Source organism: Prosopis cineraria, unplaced genomic scaffold (assembly GCF_029017545.1).
Source record: "Prosopis cineraria cultivar Desert tree isolate PC_DT_omini unplaced genomic scaffold, ASM2901754v1 PC9, whole genome shotgun sequence".
Lineage (NCBI taxonomy): Eukaryota > Viridiplantae > Streptophyta > Magnoliopsida > Fabales > Fabaceae > Prosopis > Prosopis cineraria.
In genome coordinates, this window is record NW_026555340.1 from 10490528 (window position 1) to 10512030 (window position 21503).

At 35.2% G+C, this 21503-nt stretch overlaps 1 protein-coding gene across 14 annotated transcripts; it reads left to right on the plus strand.

Annotated features, from left to right (window-relative positions):
* The first annotated feature begins 422 nt into the window (after window positions 1-422).
* Window positions 423-16614, plus strand: LOC129320409 (pentatricopeptide repeat-containing protein At1g63330-like). 14 transcript variants are annotated; one of them, XM_054965846.1, is made up of 6 exons: window positions 423-4027; window positions 5305-6532; window positions 6841-8299; window positions 8971-10634; window positions 11360-11536; window positions 12784-16614. In XM_054965846.1, the coding sequence occupies exon 1, from the start codon at window positions 883-885 to the stop codon at window positions 3550-3552; it is 2670 nt and encodes an 889-aa protein (XP_054821821.1). In that variant the 5' UTR covers window positions 423-882; the 3' UTR covers window positions 3553-4027; window positions 5305-6532; window positions 6841-8299; window positions 8971-10634; window positions 11360-11536; window positions 12784-16614. The 14 variants fall into 14 exon arrangements, with proteins under 14 accessions (XP_054821821.1, XP_054821823.1, XP_054821830.1 ...); XM_054965848.1 differs by having other exon boundaries at window positions 10537-10634; XM_054965855.1 differs by having other exon boundaries at window positions 423-1589; window positions 1917-4027; window positions 6841-10634.
* The last annotated feature ends 4889 nt before the right edge of the window (window positions 16615-21503 follow it).

Genomic DNA, 21503 nt, shown 5'->3' on the forward strand with positions numbered 1-21503 from the left:
TATTAAATTAAAACAAATATTCATTACTTTTATAAAAAAAATGAGACATAATACATGAATTCCACCAAATTTCATTCTCCCTCCCTCTTACCCCTTTTGAAGAAAATAGCATATCATATCCCACCTTTTTTTTTTATAAAAAAATAAATGTTTGTTTTAATTTAACGAAAAGAGTGAAATTGCTGCAAGTTTTTAATTGTTTAGATTTAAAATATGTTAAATAAGAGTTTAAAATTTACATCGTCTCTAAATTAATAACTCAAGATTCAAATATCATGTTAAAAATATTTAAAAATTCATTTAAAATTAACGGTACAGATCATTTTGACATGAAATGAACGGCCGGATCACTCAGGTGGGTGATGAGGATGGAATGGGTATCCGGAAAACAGTCCGAAGAACACTAACTGGCCGCCGAAAAACAGCTCAGTCACGCACGCACTCACGCTCTTGGCTCTCCCTCTCCTCAGACCTCAGACCGCGGCCACTGCCCCGGAGAACTCGATTACTCATCGTCTTCAATCGGCCGTCTCCGTCGTTCCTCACGGTGTTCTTGCTTCTCGGTTCTCCAGTCCATTGCCCTTATAACTCACTGTCGAGCTCCCTGTTAATCGGCGTCCGTCCCTGCTGCTCCATCACTACAAGCTCAAGAAACATCAGAATTGGTTTTCGGCGTCCCTGATACTCGGCGTGTAGTCGACTTCTGAGTTCTCGGTTTCGTTCCTCATTCAAATTTCAAAAGGTATTCAGTTGAGTTTTCACATTTTGATGAATTGGTTTCTTGATGATTTTTGCGAGTCCACCAGAAGGCTGAAGTGACCACAACTTTTCTTGTATGAACTCATCTTCTCAAAGCTCCGACCACCTTTGCTGCTGTTGGGGATGACTCTACGACGGCTCCGAGTGTCAGCTAAGTTTCTTCGGCCTCGCAATTCTACGGCTTTGCATGTTAACTATCATCTTCTCTTTCCTTCCAAGCACTATACTTCCAACTTTCACTACACTCACTGCGTCTTCTACTCGTCATTTGGGTCTGAATCTTATGATTATTTAATTCAATTTCTACCTTTTGGGAACTCCAATTCTGTTTTTTCAAGCATAATTTCTCCTAGGGAACGACGAAAAGTAGTGGTGGGATTGTCCAAGCTAATTAAGAATGAAAAGGGTTTTTTGTTGAAGGGATTTAAACGAGATTTTTGTCCATTCTTTCTTGTGAGGATTATGAAATTGTTGGAGACTCGTGAAGCTGCATTTGCATTCTTCAAACTAGCATTTGGGGATAATGATTCTGAGGAGACTGTTCGATTGTGTTGCATTGCCGCGGGTGTTTTAGCTGCACAGGACCTTAGGTATTTTGCACAAGACATTGTTTCAAGGGTAATTGCTAAGATGGGAGCTAGCAGAAGTAAGCAACTTGTCCAGTTTATGTGGAAGATTCACTCCCACTATGAGTCTGATTTTTCTGTCCTGGATACCCTTATGAGGGGCTTTTTGAATGCGGAAATGAGTTCAGAGGCGTTGGAAATTTTGCATAGGATGAGGGATGTGGGGGTCTTGCCAAGTGCATCTGCAATAAGCATTCTTATTAGGTATTTACTTAGAATTGGTGATTATGGTAGGGTGTGGAAGCTACTCAAAGATATGCTCTGTAGAGGGCCGTACCCTTGTAATATCACATTTAACACGATGATTTATGGGTTTTGTAAACAAGGGTGGCTTGTAATTGGAGAAAGTTTGTTATATTTGATGCAAAAGTTTAGGTGCAATCCAGATGCAATTACATATAATATTGTAATTAATGCATACTGCATTAGGGGGAAGACTTCAGTTGCAGTGGATTGGCTGCAATTCATGATTGAATGTGGTTGCAAACCGAGCATTGTAACATTTAATACAATTGTTCATGCCTTTTGCAGGGAGGGAAATGTGACTGAGGCAAGGAAGTTTTTTGATAAGCTTCAAGATATGAGCATTAGTCCAAATACTGTAATATACAACACAATTATCGATGGATATGTCAAGGCAAGGGAAATTGATCAAGCAAACATGCTTTATGAAGAAATGAGGAGTAAAGACATCTGTCCTGATTGTGTGACTTTTAATATTTTGGTTGCAGGCCATTATAAGTATGGAAGAAAAGAGGATGGGAATAGGTTGATAAGAGATTTATCTGAACAAGGAATCCTTCCGGACTATTCATTGTGTGATGTAACAATAACATGCCTGTGTTGGGCAGGAAGACTTGATGAGGCTGTGGAACTATTAGAAGATATGCTTGAAAAGGGAATGAATCTTAGTGTAGTTGCCTTTAACTCTTTAATTGGAGCCTATAGCAGGGCTGGATTAGAAGACAAGGCATTTGAATCCTACAAAACTATGGTTAAATGTGGTTTGACTCCTTCACCTTCTACATTTAATTCTTTGCTTTTGGGTTTGTGTTGGAAAGGGAGGATGCTAGAAGCCAGGACGCTTTTCTGTAGGATGTCAAAGAAGGGCCTTCCCCTCAACAAAGCAGCTTATACAATTCTTTTGGATGGATGCTTTAAGATGGGTGATCTCTGTGGGGCTAAGTCTATCTGGATTGAAATGAAAGAAAGAGGTGTATATCCAGATGCTGTTGCCTTTTCAGCCTTAATTGATGGGCTTGCAAAGGCGGGTTTGGTTGAGGAGGCATACGAAGCATTCTTAGAAATGTCAGCCAAAGGTTTTGTTCCTAATAATTTTGCATACAATTCTTTAATTCATGGGTTTTGTAATACTGGGAAAATGTATGAAGCAGTGAGGTTGGAAAAAGAGATGCGGTTAAAAGGTCTTCTTCCTGATACCTTTACCTTGAATATAATTATTGATGGTTTCTGTAATCAAGGCCAAATGAAGCCTGCACTTGATGTGTTTTTTGACATGTTTCGGATTGGTTTGACACCGGATATTGTCACATTCAACATATTAATTGGAGGTTATTGTAAGGCATTTGACATGGCTATTGCAGATGAGTTTGTTAAAAAAATGTGTAAATGTGGGTTTGACCCAGACATTACAACCTATAATATACGAATACATGGTTACTGCAGTAGTAGAAGAATTAACCAAGCAATTAACATTCTGAATGAGCTTGTTGAAGCAGGTATTGTTCCCAACACTGTGACATACAACACCATGATTAGCAGTATGTGTGGTGATATATTAGATCATGCTATGATTTTAACTGCAAAGTTACTTAAGATGGCTTTTTTGCCAAATGTGGTTACTGCCAATATATTGTTGTCTCACTTTTGTAAACAAGGGATGCCTGAGAAGGCCTTAATGTGGGGGCAAAAGTTGAGAGAGATCTGCTTTGATTTTGATGAAATTACCTATAGAATACTGGACCAAGCTTACCGTATCATGCAAGAAGATGTTGAACATGTGAGGGAAACATCAACTTATGAAAAGAGCCTTTTTTTGGATTTTCTAATGTACATTACATTTGACTATTTTTCTAGAAATAGATCTCATAATATGGACAGTGAGAATAGTCTAAGGCTCATTGAAAGTCAGTTCAGTGTTTTATGAACTTGATTAATTTTTTGGACGTTCAAAATCTGCCAAAATTTTTGTGTATTGATGTCAACTAGGACTCATTCATTGGATACTTAGCCTATGCCATAAGTTCTTGCAAAACATGACATGGCACAATCTGGAAGAAATCAGATAGGGCTGAAGATTCTAAATCTTACAAAAGTTCTGTGTAATGATTACATCAATGATAAGTACTCAATGGCTACTTTGCATTTCATGCAATAATTGCTTGCAAAACTTGGCACAAGCTGGAAATGAGATAGGGTTGGTTAACCCTTTTCTAAAGTTGATCACACAAATCATTACTATCATTCTGGAGTTAATTGTAATCTCTTCATACAGAAGGATAGAAGCTTGCACTTTATCCTTTGAGGCATGTGAGGTGAATCATGTTTCTGTCAAAGACTTGAGGATGTTATCATTCTGAAATATTGTGAACCAAATGAAGAAGTGGCAATGAATATGCGTGGTAAGTGCTACAGTCTACAGTTTACTTATAAGAATGTTGATATATTGGTCCTTGTTTCTGTCACCTTGTGGTTTTAGTACGTTGCTGAGTCTGTAAATGTATGATGATTGCTCTGGAGACATTATTGTTAGTCTCATTTGATCTTTTTACTTTTCTGGTTGACATATGATTATCATTTTCCTTTTTGGTTGTCTTTTCTGGAAGTAACGGTATTTAGGTCTGAAGGTTAAGGATTTGATTCTGCTGCTTTGTTCAATATTCATTTGTAATCACTAAGATGGTCAAGTTAGAGATATTGATAAAATGATAAAACCAACCCTAGGCTCTTGTCTAACAGTTTAACCTTTTGGGATTACATAATTCTTGAAGGTGTATCTTGACTTTTATGAACAAGTAATTAGGGCTTAAGAGTTTGGTACTTGCTGCGCCCTTCATAATTAAATTGTATTTCCATAGAAGGTACATTGGGAATGAACTTTGTTCACACTTCAATTTATAGTCCAAAGGAAGCATGAGAGAGTGCATTATAGCTGTTAAGAAAACCAATGTTGAGCGTTGACCTAACAATTTAAGCTTTTGATAAAATGGTCTATAATAGATCATATTACTCAGTACTTTTAATTTTATGATAAATTGCAGGTCTTATATTTGTATGAGAAATTTTCTTTGAACAGTCCTTTTTTATGAAAGAGAAAGGAACAACCTGGATTGAAACAATTCTTGTAACGAGGAAATTTTTTAGATGATGAAAGTTTACAAATCTTGATTTTGTTGATTTTAAGGTTGTACTGGCTTGTATATTCCTTTATTTCATTTTAGAGTGTTAAGAGCTCAAACTACCTCTATGTGGTTGTTTAAGACTAGTCACAAGAGCATGCCATAGGATACCAAAAAGTCCCAGGTTTGGCATAAGGGAGCATTGGTTTTTATGACATCTTCAAACTGAATAAGGTGTCAATTCCATTGTCAATTTACAATTTTTTTTATGCTTCTTTCTCCTCATTGGCTTTGAAATTGTGTTCATGGATTCTTGATATATCATTCATGAATCCATTGATGTTTGATACATTACTAGTTTCTTGTCTTTTGACTTTCTTCATCAGTAATCCCAGTTGTCTTACACATTTGATGCTCATTGATAGTATTTTTAAGCATACCATTTTGGAGGATGTTTATTCCAATTTCTTTGTGTTGAAAGTAGGCCACCCATTACTTGTTTACCTAGCCTCAGTAGTTTTTACTGTTAACATATTTATTTTATTAGAGATGTTTTACAGGCTTATAGGGATTTTAGAATCAGAATATTCTATCAAATTTGCTCCCTTCTATATGTACGCTTTAGTCTATCAAATGAGAAGAGACTTTTCGGCGTTGCAAACTCTCATGGTATCAGAGCAGCGCCTTCTACATCATATAAGGCAGTGCTAACAGGTCCTAAAGCTTTTGCCACAGATGGAGAAATTTCCCCAAACTCATTGGCGCATGGTGGAGGCTCAAGCAAGATTGCGAATTCAGGAGGGATTGGTGTGGGTTCTTTTGGGAATATGCATACGGACTCCTCCTCTCAACTTATCAACACCCATCGACTCAACGGAAATAATTACTTGCAATGGTCCAGAAACGTATTGATGTTTGTGTGAGGGCACAATGAGGAGCGTTACTTGACTGGACATCTGAAGGCGCTCAAGATTGGTGATCCTAAATATGAAGTGTGGTGTGGAGAGAACATGGTCATGACCTGGTTAGTTCACTCTATGAACATTGAAATCATTGAGAACTACTTACTTGCCAACACTACTCAAGAAATTTGGGAATTACCATGGCGCGCCTACTTTGTTCAAGAAAATACCGCAGCTATTAAGCAAAATGGGCTCTTCGAACTCAACACAGGGGGAGAAATTAGTCACGCATTAGTCACGCTGTATTACACTTCCTTGATGTCATTGTGGCAACATGTAGACTTACATGAGGTTCATCAATGGTTGTGTCATGCTGACAAGGTGTATTACAAAAAGGTTGTTTAACGTGAAAGATGTTATGAATTTCTTCTTGAGCCTTCATGACTCGTTTGAGTATCTTAGAGGTCTAATAGTGGGTATGAAACCTCTTCACTTGATGAAACATTTAATATGATAAAATATGAGGAAAGCTGCAAGGCTCTTGTTCAACTTCCTCTTCTACTCCCCTTTACCAATTGCTGAATCCTTGGCTATGGTGACCTGGGGCAATCAAGGGGGAGATTCAAAAGGGAAAAAGTCTCTTCGTTGTGATCATTGCAGCAAGAATGGTCACACACGAGAGACTTGTTGGCAATCCATGGTAAACCTGCCCACCTGAAGCAAAAGAATAAAGGTGATAATAAAGGCTTTACAGTCAGTCAAATTGCTGGTGAAGGAAATTCACTGGACAATGAAGAACTTGTTGTGCTTAAACAAATCCTAGAGAGGCATGCTCAAGAAAAACAAAGTGAGAAACTCTCTCCCTCAATTACATTGGCTCATGCAGGTACAACTCTACTTACTGCCTTAAGTGCATAAAAATATTTGGGTTGTTGATTCTGGTGCTATGGATCACATTACTGGATTTTGGGAGTTATTTTCTGAGTTTAGTTCTTATTTTGAGAGCACTCTTGTGCAAGTGGCTAATAATACTTATGCATAAGTTATGGGGTCTGGAACAGTTTTTCTTTCTGAGTCTATTGTGTTGAGGAATGTGTTATATGTACCTGATATTGGGTGTAATTTGCTGTCAAGTGCATGTCCTGTCAGTTAAATTGTGTTGCAATCTTTGACAAGTTTCACTATGTTTTTTAGGATTTAGCCTTGGGTAAGATGATTGGCAATGCTAAAGAACACAATGGACTCTACTACTTTGAAAGAAAACCCTAAAGTGAAGGCTTTTTAGCTGATTCTAGTTCTGTTTTGAAACTTATTTTTGCTTCTGCTGTTATGTCTCAAGAAGACACTTTGTTATGGCATTTTCAATCAGGTCACTAGTTTTGATTATATGAAAATTTTGTTACCAAACTCCATGAATAAAGTCAACTTTCATCGCAATATTTGTCAATGTGCCAAACGAACTTGCAATCCTTATCTTGTTTCTACTTATACACCTATTAAACCTTTCACTCTTGTGCATATTGATGTGTGGGGTCCTTCTAAAATTGAAACTCACTCTAAAGCCAGGTGGTTTGTTTCTTTTATTGATGAGCATGCTTGTCCTATGTGGCTGTTTTTAGTGAAAGACAAGTCTGAAGTTGTTACTCTCTTTAAAAGTTTTTATAATTTTGTCATCAATTTCAGATTTCTATCAAAATACTTCGTAGTGACAATGGAATTGAGTATTTGAACACAAACTTTTGAAGCTTTCTTATTGAAAAAGGGATACACCATCAAACTTCTTGTGCATACGCTCCAACAAAATGGAGTGGTTGAGAGGAAAAATAGACATCTCTTAGAGGTGGCTAGATCTATTTTATTAGGTAGCATTGTACCCAATAAGTTTTGGGAAGATGCTATTCTAACTGCAACTTATCTCATCAATCGTATGCCATAAAAAATTCTCAAGTTCAGAACTCCTCTCCAAAGTTTTTTAGAGTCTTATCCTCACTCACATCTTATTAATTCTCTCCCAAAAAAAAAAAAAATTTGGTTGCACGGCTTTTGTGTTTTATGATGAGGGTGGGAAACTTGATTCTAGATCTATTAAATTCCTCTTCTTGGGTTACTCCTCGACAAAAAAAGGGTACAAATGTTACTCTCTCGAAAAAGGAAGTTCTATGTCACTATGAATGTTAAATTTGTTGAAACACTACCATTCTATCCCAAATTACCCATTCAATGCGAGAATGATAGTGAATGGTTAATTTGTGCTGCTATAGATGATCACTTAAGTAATCCATTGGCATCACTAATATTAGACCTTACACATCACTTGACAGCCCTATCCAGCCCAATTCTGAACCTGCTTTGCTAGTCCTGACCTCATAGCACCTAATCCTGACCTTCTTGCACCTACTTTTGAAGCTAAAACCCCTTTTGATTACCATACCAGTCAAAAACAGCCTTCTACCAACTCTCATGAATCTGTGTTTGACCCTATTATGGATGAAATAAGTGGAAATCAGCCTAGAAAGCTCACACATAGTGAAGGTTCCATTGATGTTCCAAGGCGAAGTCATGATTCACAACATGAGGTTAATATTGAAGATCTTTAATGGCCTATTGCTTGTAGAAAAGGCAAGAGGAGTTGCACTTGACACCCCATTGCAAGGTATGTCTCTTACGATAAGCTTAACTCTTAGCTTAAGACCTTTGTTACTACTCTTGATTGTGAAGATATGTCTAGAATCTTTGAAGAAGCCAGATCTGATCCAAAATAGAAATTGGCCATTGAGGAAGAGTTGAGGGCCTTGCACAAAAACCGGACGAGGGAAATTGTTGATATGCCCTATGGGAAGTCAGTTGTAGGTAGTAAATGGGTTTTTACTACAAAATACAACTCAGATGGGAGTCTAAATAAATATAAAGCACAGCTAGTTGCTAAAGGTTTTACCCAAACCTATGGCATTGACTATCAAGAGACATTTGCTCCTGTGGCTGAATTTAATGCTATTAATGTTTTGTTGTCTCTGGCTGCAAATTTAGATTGGCCACTTCATCAACTAGATGTGAAGAATGCCTTCCTAAATGGAGACTTAGAAGAAGTGTACATGGAGATACCCTTGAGTTTGAAAGGACCCGAGAATGCAAACAAAATCTACAAGCTTCATAAGTCCTTGTATGGACTAAAGCAATCACTTAGAGCTTGGTTTGACAAATTCACACATGCTGTCAAACGATTTGGTTATAACCAGTGTCAAGCAGATCATACTTTATTTGTAAAGAGGTATGGTCAAAAAATTACTGTACTAATTGTCTATATACATGTTATTGTGCTGACAGGTAATGACACTAAAGAAATTGACAAAATGGAGAAGAAACTTGCTGTTCAATTTGAGATTAAAGATCTCGGCTATCTCAGGTAGGTTGGAGGTAGCTTTGTCATCTAAGGGCATTAATGTCACACAGAGAAAATACACTCTGGACCTTTTCAAGGAGATTGGTATGATGGGTTCTAGACCTATAGACACTCTAATGGAGCTTAATTGCAACTTGGAAGTAAAGCTTGATGGGAAATTAACAGATGAGGAGAGGTCCTAGAAATTGGCAGGAAAGCTAATTTATTTATCTCATCCCCGGCTAGGTGTATCCTTTACTACTGGGGTTGTAAGTCAGTTTGCTAGTAATCCATTGGAGGAGCATATGGAAGCTGTCTACCGTATTCTCAGATACCTTAAGACAACTCCAAGGAAGGGATTATTCTTTTCTAAAGGAGACACAGTGTGTAGAAATCTACTCAGATGGAAACAAGAGAACACATTATATGAAAAATGAAACAAATATAGAAGTTTATATTGATGCTGATTGCGTAGGATCCATTCACGATAGACACTCTACTACAGGGTATTGCACCTTTGTGTGGAGAAACCTTGTGACTTGGAGAAGTTAGAAACAACTAGTTGTGTATGGAAGCCCAGTGAATATAGGGCCTTAGCCCTTGGAATTTTTGAAGGCACGTAGATGGTACAATTACTCAGAGCTGGGCATAGAACCACTTACTTCCATCAAAATGTGGTGTGATAGCATGGCTGCCTGAAGATTGCCAACAATCCAGTTCAACATGATCGCACAAAACATGTGAAAATTGATAGACTTTTCATTAAAGAGAAATCAGAAGCTAAAGTCATAGATCTCTCCTAATTCCATCAAGAAAGCAAGCTACAGATGTGATGACCAAGCCTCTTGTGCGAAACAAGTTTGATGAACTAATAGGCAAGCTGGGAATGATTAACATCTATTCGCCAGCTTTAGGGGGAGTGTTGGAAGTGGGCCCACTTAACCTAGGTCCATTACCGGTTTACCTAGTCTTAATAGTTTTTACTATTAGCATATTTATTTTGTTAGAGATATTTTACAGATTTATAGGGATTTTAGAATTAGAATATTTGTTATTATCTTTCTTAGTTATTAGGGCAGATTTAGTGTGATTCTATCAAATCTCCTCCCTTCTATATGTGTGCTTCATTCTATCGCATGAGAAGAGACTTTTCAGCACTGCAAACTCTCACTTTGTCCCACATTTTTTTTTTCATATTCAAAGTTTAAAATTTTGCTTCCTGCTATTGGGCTTACCATGATGTAGTCTTCAGCTTGCTAATTATGAAGAAGATACTTATGTAGCCAAATTGTGAGGTACTATCATTAGTTTTGTCTATAAATTTTCTGATTGAAATTATTATGAACTCCATTATTATTGGATGAATATGGCTCTGTTTTGGTGAAATTGCTCGAATTAATGAAGAAGGAATATTTTTATAACAATGACCTTCAGCTAAACTCCAAAAACTTTTCCTTGAGCTGAGAACCCCCTTCCCATTTGATTCTTTTTCTTTTGGCTATTTGTTGCAGTAAATTACTGTAAAATAGATTGACAGGTTAAGTGGAAGGAGGTATAGTAATGGATTGGAATTGAAAGGATGAAGGCACTTACGTATTCAAATTGTGAGGTAATGTAGTTATTTTCTTTTCTCTAAGTTTTTGTATTGGAACTATTATGAACTCCATTATTGTTGTTTGATGAACAAGGCTCTGTTTTGAGGAAGTTACCGGAATTATTATGGCTCTGCTAGATGAATAAAGCCAAGTATTATTTGGTCTATTAGCTTCAATACTTGGTCCTTTGTGCTCGTGTTACTAATCTGGCTTTTTGTGTTTCTGTTCTGAATAATTAATGTGCTGTAAAAAAATTAAGTATAATTATAAATTTGTGTCATAATCTGAACTCTAAGGTGTGTAGATGAATGTTTTTTTTACTCTTCCCCCACACACATTTTGAGTTGAAACCATAACTTACAATGAAAGTAAATCATGTGAGACTGTTTTATACATAATTGGCCTCTATATTAAGAATTAAATAAAGTATACCAACATAATGCTTTTTGAATAATATGCATGCCAAGAGTAAAAGGCATTATGGTGAATGCTTTTTGAATAATATGCATGCCAAGAGTAAAAGGCATTATGGTGAATCACTCTAAGCATTATGTTGGTATACTTTATGCTTTCCATGGACTATTTGCATAAGTATAATTGGATTGACAAGTCACTAGACGCACCTAGAACCATCTTTCAAGCTGATATCTTGCACATTTTGCTTACAATCACATCTTGGAAAGCTTTTTCTTTAGGCTGGATAGAATCCTAATTGGGATGGCTTATTGATTGTGGCCAGGTTTATCTAACAAATAAGATATGAGTCTCACAAGGACATAGTTGATACTAGAAAACCGGTGAAAGATAGATCTGTGAAGGCTGGTAAAGCATATGATTATGATCCTCAAGTGACAGAAAACTTATGAGCATGTTGACTGCAATCACCCTCTTTTCTCTTGCTATGTGATTTTGACGGGTAAGGTTGTCACTAAAGATTGTATATACGCAGTTGTGTTTTATCATCATATTTGCTAGGCTTATGAATGTGGGACAGACTTTTAATGCAGCTAGGTTATGGGCATGTTTGGTTTACACCTCAACTGAGATTGTGGCCCAAACCTTAGTTGGGATGTAAAAAGTCAATTACAAGATTAGAATATAAATTTTTCTTTTGGGTAAAACAAAATATGAACTGAGCATCAAGGGAAAAAGTGCATTTCAGCTAAAGCCAAATGATGGATTTTCTGAACGTGCATTAGGGAATGCTGATTGGGTCTTTAATGCTTTTTAAATTTTGTTAGGTTTCTCTCTCCTTATCCTCTCATCTTACCCGATCGCTCGACTCTTTGCTCTGTCTTCACTTCAATAACCATCAGTTGTTTCCTCTAACATCTTCTCATCGCCATCCCTAACTATGTGCTCGTTGTCGTCGCTGTCCATGGAGGTCAAGGGTCATTGTGTCTGGTCCGTCTAGGTTTGCTTTCCTTCGTAGTTGATTTTCTTATTGTTGCGTCGTTTGTGTAGCTTGTTAGGTTTGCATGTCCTTGCCTTCCATGGTTCTTGTTTGCTGCTTGTCATCATTGTACTCACTGATTTGCTCTCTGTTGCCGATGTCTCCTTGCCATGTAACTCATGCCCCTTGTTTTGACTTCTCATAAAGGCTGAACAAATATGCTCTCTCTTGGTGTCTTTAATGAATGGATCTGCTCTCTCTTATCATCTCTGTTGTTATTTCAACTTGTTCCACTCACTTCGCTGACTTCTTTTACAGTTTCTTCATTCTCTCTTGCCCTTGTTTTGCTAATTATTTATTTATTCATGATTTAAGAACTCCTTGCCGTTGTTGGGTTGCTCGGATTTTGTTGGGTGGGGTGCTAGAAGTTTTGTTTAACATAAATGCAAGTAGGCTTTGTAGATGATTTTTTGTTATAAAAAGTGTTTATTAATCTAAAATATGAATCTTTGGATGGTAGTGGCACTGTGGTATTGTGAGTTTCAAGTATTATGTAGAAGTTTTGTTGTTCATCTGTAAAGATGATATGGCTATGCTATAAATTCTAACTGAGAAGCTCAACAACTTAGGCCATCATCCAGCATGTTGTTGATCTTTCTAATGAGAAAACTTGGACACTTCTATGTTAAGAATTGAGACGATTGATTGCTTTTATTTTGTATTTCATGTCCATTAAATATCAACAATAGATGCTTTTGTGCCAATGCTAGGTTGTTGCCCGTAAGTAAAATGCTGCATGGCTCAAGTGCAGTGACAAGTGAGTTAAAGCTGTTGCATCGACATCCGGACGTTGTGTTAAATGAGCAAGGGTTACCATGTTATTTTGGACAAGTACAACTAAAGAAGTTAGTCCATTTGAGTAAGATTAGATTTGGTACTTGGAATGTTGGGACCTTAAAATATAAATCTATGAAGGCGGTAGGGGTTATGATTCATAGAAAAATTAATATCTTATATTTACAAAGTTTCAAACTTTGATATATAGGAAAAGTAAGCATACACAATAGGGTGAGTATCATTGTTGATAAGGAGGGGAAGAAGAACATGCTAGAAGCTTTGGGGACAATTATTTTCTTAAAAATAATTGTTGGATGTGAGACTATCAATATTATTAACGCTTATGCACTTCAAGCTGGGGTAGAAGCCATTTTAAGGAATTGTTTTGGACAGACTTAGAAGGGTTGATTCAACACATACCACAAAGTGAAAATATTTTTATTGGAGGAGATTTTAATGGTTATGTTAGGAGGGGAGGTAGGTTAGTAATCTGTATACGAGGGTGCATGATAGTTTTGGTTTTGGGGAGCTATACAATGAAGGACAATTTATTCTTGATTTCTCTTTTGTGTATGATTTCAAGATTGCCAACATTTGTTTTTTGAGGAGGGTTGGAGGAGGGATGAATAGCTCATCACTCATAAAAATGGAGCTTCGAGGTCAGATTGATTTCTTTTTGGTAAGGAACATGGACATGATACTGTAAAAATTGTAAGGTGATTCCTAGAGATGCCGTTACGACACAACACAGGGTCTTTGTTCTTGGTGTGCATATTCCGAGTAAAAATCAAAAGCATCGACAAGTGGTAATTTTGAGAATTAGGTAGTGGCAGTTAAAAAGCAAGTAGCGGGAAATTTTCAAGCGGAATCTTTTGGTTGAAGGAATTTAGGAGTCTTAAGAAATTGCTAGCATTTTGTGGGAGGATATGGTTGGGAAAGTAAGGAATGTCTAAAGAAGTTTTGGGAGAATCAAAAGGTTTTGGCTCGTGAGATAAGGGGTTTTAGTGGGGAAAGATAGTGTATAAGAAAAGTTCAAACACAAGAAGTGTTTTAAAGCCATCCATTTGTGCAATAATGATGAAAATTGGAAAAAGTACCGTACGGCTAAGATGTAAACTAAGAAAGCTGTGAGTGAAGTTCTAAAGCATTTGAAGAGCTTTAAAATGGTTTTGGGACAAAGGATTGAGAATGAAAAATTTATAAGATTGCTAAAAGTAGGAGAAAGAAATCAAGACATTTGAAATAAGAAAGGTGCATAAAGGATGAAGAGGAAAGAGTTTTGCTCATAGATGGTGATAGTAAAGACAGATGGGAGACTTACTTTTTTAAACTTTTCAATGGTAGAGGGAATTTGTTTAGTAACTTAGAGGATTTAGTAACTTGTGAAAGAGAACAAAATTTATTATTCTATCAAAGGATATGTGATTGTGAGGTAAAGGAAGCTCTTAAGAAAATGACAAATTGTAGAGCCAGTAGACCTAACTGTATCTCCAATGGAAATGTTTAGAGGAAGAAGGGGTGGGGTGGCTAACTAACTTATTCAATGAGATTTTATGGTCCAAGAAAATGCTTGACGATTGGAGAAGCACCTTAGTTCCTATTTTCAAAAATAAAAAAGATATTCAAAATTGCGCTAACTATAGAAGGATTAAACTTGAGTCATTTAATGAAATTGTGGAAAAAAGTAATTAAGCATAGGTTGAGATTGGAAATTGGTATTTTTGAGAATCAGTTTGACTTCATGCCAGGTAGGGTGACTACAGAGGCGATTTATCTACTGAGAGAATTAATATAAAAGTATTGATGTTAAGATAAAGATTTACACAATTTTTATTGATTTGAAAAAAGTTTATGATTGTTTATTGAGAGAAGTACTTTGAAAAATCTTGAAAAAGAAAGGAGTCTAGGTTGCCTATATTATAACTATACAAGATATGTATGAAGAGGCAATAGCTAGTATAAGAATTTCTGGTGGCAAAACAAAGGACTTTCTCATAAGGATTAGACTGCATCAGGGATCATCTTTAAATCCTTATTTGTTTGACCTGGTTCCAAATGTTTTAATTGAGCATATTCAAGAGGAAATCCTCAAATACATGCTTTTCGCAGATAATATAGTTCTTATTGCAGAAATCATAGAAAAAATTAATTGTAAACTTGAGTTATAGAGAAGGACATTTGAGTTATAAGGTTTCCTCTTGCGTAGGAGTAGGACGGAATATTTGTATAGTAATTTTGATAAGAGGTCAGTCAGTAGTAATTTGGAAGTGAAAATAGAGGATTAGATTATACTTCAAATGAAAAATGCTTAGATATTTGTGAGCTCTTATTTGGCATGATGGAGAAATTGATGGGGATTTTGCACATAAAAGCTGAATGGTTTAATTGGAGAAAGACTAAAGGAGTTATTTGCAATCGTAATATTTGTAATAAATTTAAAGAGAAGTTTTATTGAATTGCTATAAGATTAGCTATATTATATGGTAGTGAATGTTGGGTTTTAACCGAATAGCAAGCGTATAAAATTAAGTAGTAAAGATGAGAATGTTGAGATGGATGTGTGAGCATATACGTAAAGATAAAATCTGAAATGAGCATTTATGACAAAAAGTGAGCGTAACATTTGTTGGAGGAAAATTTGTAGAAAATTGTTTGAGATGGTTTGGACATGTACAAGGAAGATTGCAAGAGGCACCAGTGAGGAGAGTGGAACAGATAATTTTAAGTCCTACTAAGAGAAGCAAAAGAAGGTTAAATAGAATACTTATGGAAGTTATTGACCGAGACCTCTTAATTGATAACATTCTTAAAAGGTTGGTAAATGATAGAGCATTATGGCGTTGTACAATTCATATAGCCAACCTCACTTAGTGAGATAAGGCTTGTCCTCCTCCTCCTCCATTAAATATCATGATGATTCATGTGTTGCAATAGAATTTAGGATATTCTTATTATAAAAAAGAAACCTTTCCCAAAAAGAAAGAAAGAAATTAGTTTTTACTTACTTTTGTGGCTTGTATTGGGTGGAGGAAATCTGCTTCCCAAAACTCTCCTTTCCTTGCTTTTTCACTTGTGTTGATTCCCTCACATTCTTGTGCCTTTTGACCACAGATAGACTAAGGTGCAAATATGATGGTATTTGTCTTGTAATCACAATTTAACCACAAACTGTGATTGAATCTCTTCAATGTGCATTGGGATATTCTTGATTATATCATGGCTAATGATATATCATTTGGTAAGGCTTTGGAGGAACTGCAAGGCATAGGTAAAATCGTTAATGATAAAGATTTGCGTTGGTGGTGATGTTATCTTACATGTACAAGCCAGCTTTGGAGATGTTTGTTGGTCTTGGAGGAAATTGGGACTGCATGGTGAATTGGTTTGAAAACTGAAGCTTATTTAACCTACTGGCATTTATCCAATCACCTAAATAACATTAGAGTCGTACTTCTGTTTATGTTAAGAGTAGCAGAAATCATTTATTGTATCCCTTGTAGGTTATGTATATAGAGTGTGCTAGTAGAGTTGTATAGGGACAAAGCAGATAAAAGGATCTTCTATGATAGGTTGTATAGGGCAGGCTATTTTAGTAGGCTCACAATCACCTTGATAGTATTGTGTATATATTCCCACTATAAAATAAACTAGAACTTGAGTTTTATTTAGCTTCGGTTTACTTATTATGACTTGTTGTAACCGACTATTTTGAAAATATTTAGAATCATGCTCTTAATATGTTATGTGGTGAATGATTATTATTATTTTTTCTATGCCTTATTGTGGTTGATTAGTTTATTTATTCGCCTAATTTTACCTTAAGCATTGCTTGGATACACTGATATTAATTTGAATTTAACCACACAGGTTTAATAATTTATGGCGGATTGGAACAATGAATACCTTCCCCTTTTACATGATGATATAACATAAGATGGAGAGTTATGTGCATTAGTGAGTCAGTATACAATGCCATATGTGTGTGCAAAGAGCCACAAAAAACTCGTTGGCAAGCAGGTTAATCGTGGGTGAATGAAATTTTGCAAGGTCATGCTACTTATTTTACGACATATTTCAAAAGAAAATGTTTAATCAATTATGCCCTAAACTTGTTGAACTTGGTCTAAAGAGGACTAAGAGGATGGGAGTTGAAGAAATGGTTGTAATATTCTTAAATATAGTTGGACATGGAAGTGGTAATAGGATAATACAAGAATGATTTTTACATTCAAAAGAAACCATACGTAAGAATTTTTATAAATTATTAATTGCTTGCCTTGATCTACCTAAGGAGAATATCAGGCTATATGATCCTTTGTGACCACAATGTCATTTGAAAATATAAGATGATCTACACTATTGGCCATTTTTCAAGGGTGTTATTGGATTGACGGTACTTCTTGTCATGCGTGATTTGTCTTGATAATAAATTCAAATTTATTGGAAGAAAGGGATACGTAAAGCAACGGAAAATATCATGGCGCTTATATAATTGGGACATGTGTTATATTTTTATAACTGTAGTGGGATGGGAAGGTAGACAAGTGAATGCTTGTGTGTTTGACACTGCCTTATCAACTTTGTTAGTGAATTTTTTTTTTTTAAATTAGAGGGGTAGACATTAACATTTTGAGATTACAAATGAAATTAAACCGACAACATCTAACTTATATGGGAGCTCACAGTGCCACTAGGCTCAGTGAATTTTCCACATCCACGGCTAGATATAGCTCATTTTAGTATCAAGTTATTTATTTTTTCGTTGATTTCAAGATTGTCAAACTCACACCACTTCCATTATTTATTATAATTTACAAACCCAAATAATATTTACCTAATAAATGTCTAACTGCAACTCTGGGTTGGGGGAAATACATACATTTATATATCTATATGTGTGTGTGTGTGTGTGTTTATATATTAAATTTCTCCTACAATGGGGAGGGGAGTCGACCATGGTTCATTTTGAAGCTGGCAACCCATTCTCCTTCATCATTCCTAATGACTCCTCTACACGTCGCATGTTGATTCTGCAGCACTGATGCATGAATGTCATCTCTGTAATTTCCTTGTTCTTTTGGGATCCACTTCACCTCATGTCTGGTCAAATGGACAAATGTTGGGGTTCAGTTCTTTCAGCATGCTGACATGGATGGGCGTAGTATTAATATGGACTTAGATCATGATAAAGAGAATACCCGTGAATGCCTAAGATTTTATTAAAAACAAATCTTAATGATTCATAAGGTGGGATGGGCCAGTTATTTATCTGAATGAGCCTGAGAAAAAGTAAAGTGGACTAAGAAGATAGGAGAATAAATACAGAAGCAAAAAGGTTTGAGGACTAATAAAGATTGATTCAGTTGGTAAAAATTTCACTCAATCCAAAATGTTGTGGGGTCAAATTTTGCTATCGAAGTGAGGACTTTGTTAGTGGGCGATCTGTAAGTATATTTGTAAGTATTTTTTGAGTTTGGAGGCATGTCTTAACTTTGATAAATTTTCGGGATCCAATTCATCGAAACTTTTTGCTATAAAAAAGGGGTTTTAAGTGTGTGAAGAAATTTGTTGGAGCCTCCTCTCTAACGATTCTCCACTTTTCTCTGGCCATGGTCTTGGTGATTATGGAGTTTCTCTTCTATTCTAAGTATTCCTCTGAGTCCCTATTTTCCTTTATATTGCTATTATTTTCTCAAGTTATATTGCTATTACTGTAACTAGATTCAAGTGTGGATTAATTACTGTAATTTTGAACTTCCTGGATTGTTAATACTCCATTGTGTTTCTATTGTATTTCTCTACGTTGGGTTTGTTAATTGTTATTATATCATTTCACGCGCATGCACTTTTCTATTCCAGCATTCTCTGCTTACACACACTGATGATGTTTAATGCAGTAAAATTGCTCCCTTGAAAAATTCTTCTACACCGATTTGTCCATTCTTGGGCAAATGTAAGTGAAGATTTTTAATCCATGGGCATCTACCAAGACATTCCAAACCTGCCTGATGATTAGCATTCCATTTCATCCATTCTTGTAACCTGCAAGAAAAGAAAGAATTACAATATAAAGGATTAACAATATCCTTCCAAGTTTATTTAGCTATTTTGCAGCCTCTTAAAATATGGAAGTTTGTTTCATCATCTTGCACTCAAAGGGACAAGAACTTATTTCAAGATCTCTTTGGGCTTTAAGGGCATTAGCTGGAAGTCTCTTATGGAGAACCTGTCAAGAAAAAATTTATTTTTTCTGATAAGCCAGAGCCGTATCATGAAATCTCATAAATAAAGTGAGGTTTACAAGTGTAAGAGATTTTTTACCCAATATGTTGGCCTTTTGGAATGAGTTTTCTCTTTAGACTTGTGCTTGATCGTCAAAACTACTTCCGCATGCTTTTCCATAAACCCCCCCTCTGCATTTCTATGTTGCCAAGGTATTTGTAGGCTTCACTAATAGTGAAACGTCCATCACTAGATGAATTCCATCAAAATTTATCCTCTTCATTATTTTGATGTGGTATCTTTTGATATCATTTTTTTTATTTACTGAGATTATAAGAGAGATATAGGTGATTTGTTTAGGATTCATCTGTCTCATTTCTTCCATATAGACACACACACACAGACGTAATTGCATCATATGAATAACACAGTACTACAATATTTTTGTTATCTAGGAACATTTCAAAAATGTTACTATAGGTTTGAAAATTGTTACCTAATAGTATAGACAATAGTTTTCAATATTTCTAACTTGAATGTTATCTGTTGTTTTAAGTAATAATGTTTTTATCATTGGTTACACTGTTTGGAAAAATGTTGTCTAAAACTCTAAGAAAAGGCAATGGTTTTTGAGAGGCCTATTGTAACAATTTTGAAATGTTGGTTATCATATAAATAGGCAATATTTAAAAATTATTGTGAAATAATTAAATAGTCAAAATTTAATATTTCTTTTCCTATATAAAATTTAAACCTTCGACCTTTTGAATGAAAGAAGTAACTTTAACCACTTTTCTAACATAAGTTTTCGATTTCATGATGCAAAATATTATATATATATATATATATAGTTGCTTAATTTAATTTTGAATTTATATAAATAATAAATTAAAAATTAAGAAATTAAATAAATGAAAGTATATAGATCGAAAAGCTTAGTGACACTATTCCAAAGGTAAGAGTTTCTTGTTCTCCTCATCATTATAGGTGTCAGGCTTTCCCCTCAACCATGCTTGGATCTTAAATATTCCACCCATGAAGCATCCTTGTTGGTCAGAATCTCCCAGCAATTTTTCATGATTCTGTAGATCCTTATGCCCAATCCGCCGTCGTCTTTATTTACTTTTATCCTACCCCATGCAATCAAGTGCATTTTTCTACCCTCATCTTGGTTGTTCCATAAAAATGATTTTTCAATGTTTGAAAAAAACTTCATCCAACATTACTTTTGGAATGAGCATAGGTTGCATTAAGTAGCTGGGGAGAATTGAGATAACCACCTTGATGAGAATACTTCTTCAAGCAGCCATATTTAAATACTTAGCCTCCCAATTCGAGAGTTTTTTACTCACTTTTTGTAAAGGAGCAAAAGTAGTTTTAGAGCTTATTTGAAATTTATTTTGAGAATAGTTTTCTATTTTATATAACAAAAAATAAAAATAAAAAATTATTTGTTAACACATTTTTAAAAAATGTTTTGGAGGAAAAAAAAACCAAATATTGTTTTGGAGAATATAAAAATGAAAATATCTCTTAAAAGTTTGAAATTATTGTTCTGAAAATAAGAAAGAATGCAAAAAACATTATTTTTATTATTGTTTATTCTTAGAACATATTTTACAAAATATCAGTTCTTAAAATAATAAAATAAAAATAATTTCAAACAAAATCTTAATAACTCTTTCATGGATTCAATCCCCAGGTATATTTCAAGATTTCGCGTAAGCCCAAGTCCTAAAATTTGGCTAAATTTCAAGGCTCTGTTTTAGCTGACATTGCTACAATAATGCTCTTCTTCTGAGTAATCTGTATAGGAACTGGAGACAGTTATTAGGGTGATCTTTTGTCTCATGTGGGGTTTATTTAGGGCCACATTTGGGTTCACGGGTGACTCTTGTGATATTTATTTGAGTACATTTACTAAAAAAAAAAAAGATTCAAGGGAAAATATCACTTTAATTAAATCCTTATAATCTAATCACGTTTGTTTTAAGTTATTGTAGTTTATTTTTGTAGTTTTTCATCCCTTTTATTTACTCTCTTTGAAATGTTAGTCCCTTTATTTTGAAAAGTAGTTAAAAAAAAAAAAGACCACGAGCTAATCCGAACGATAATAATTTTATTGATATTAATGTCCTAATTCTTCTTTTCTCGATTTGTGTCCAATGTCCTAATACTTCTTTAGCTCTTTACTATTTTAACAAAGTGCTATTTCTTTTTTCTTTTTAATCAAACCAAATTTTTAACGAGACAATTTTGTCATTTTTTTAGGTTAGCTTTTTTTCCTGCTCATCTGATGGGTTTAATGATGTTATGTTCGACTCAATAAATTCACACCATCTGGGCTGTCTCATGACTGTTCTGTGTAATTTTTCAAAATAAAGGGATTAACGCTTTGACACTCTTGTTTCTTTTTTAATGATATTGTGTT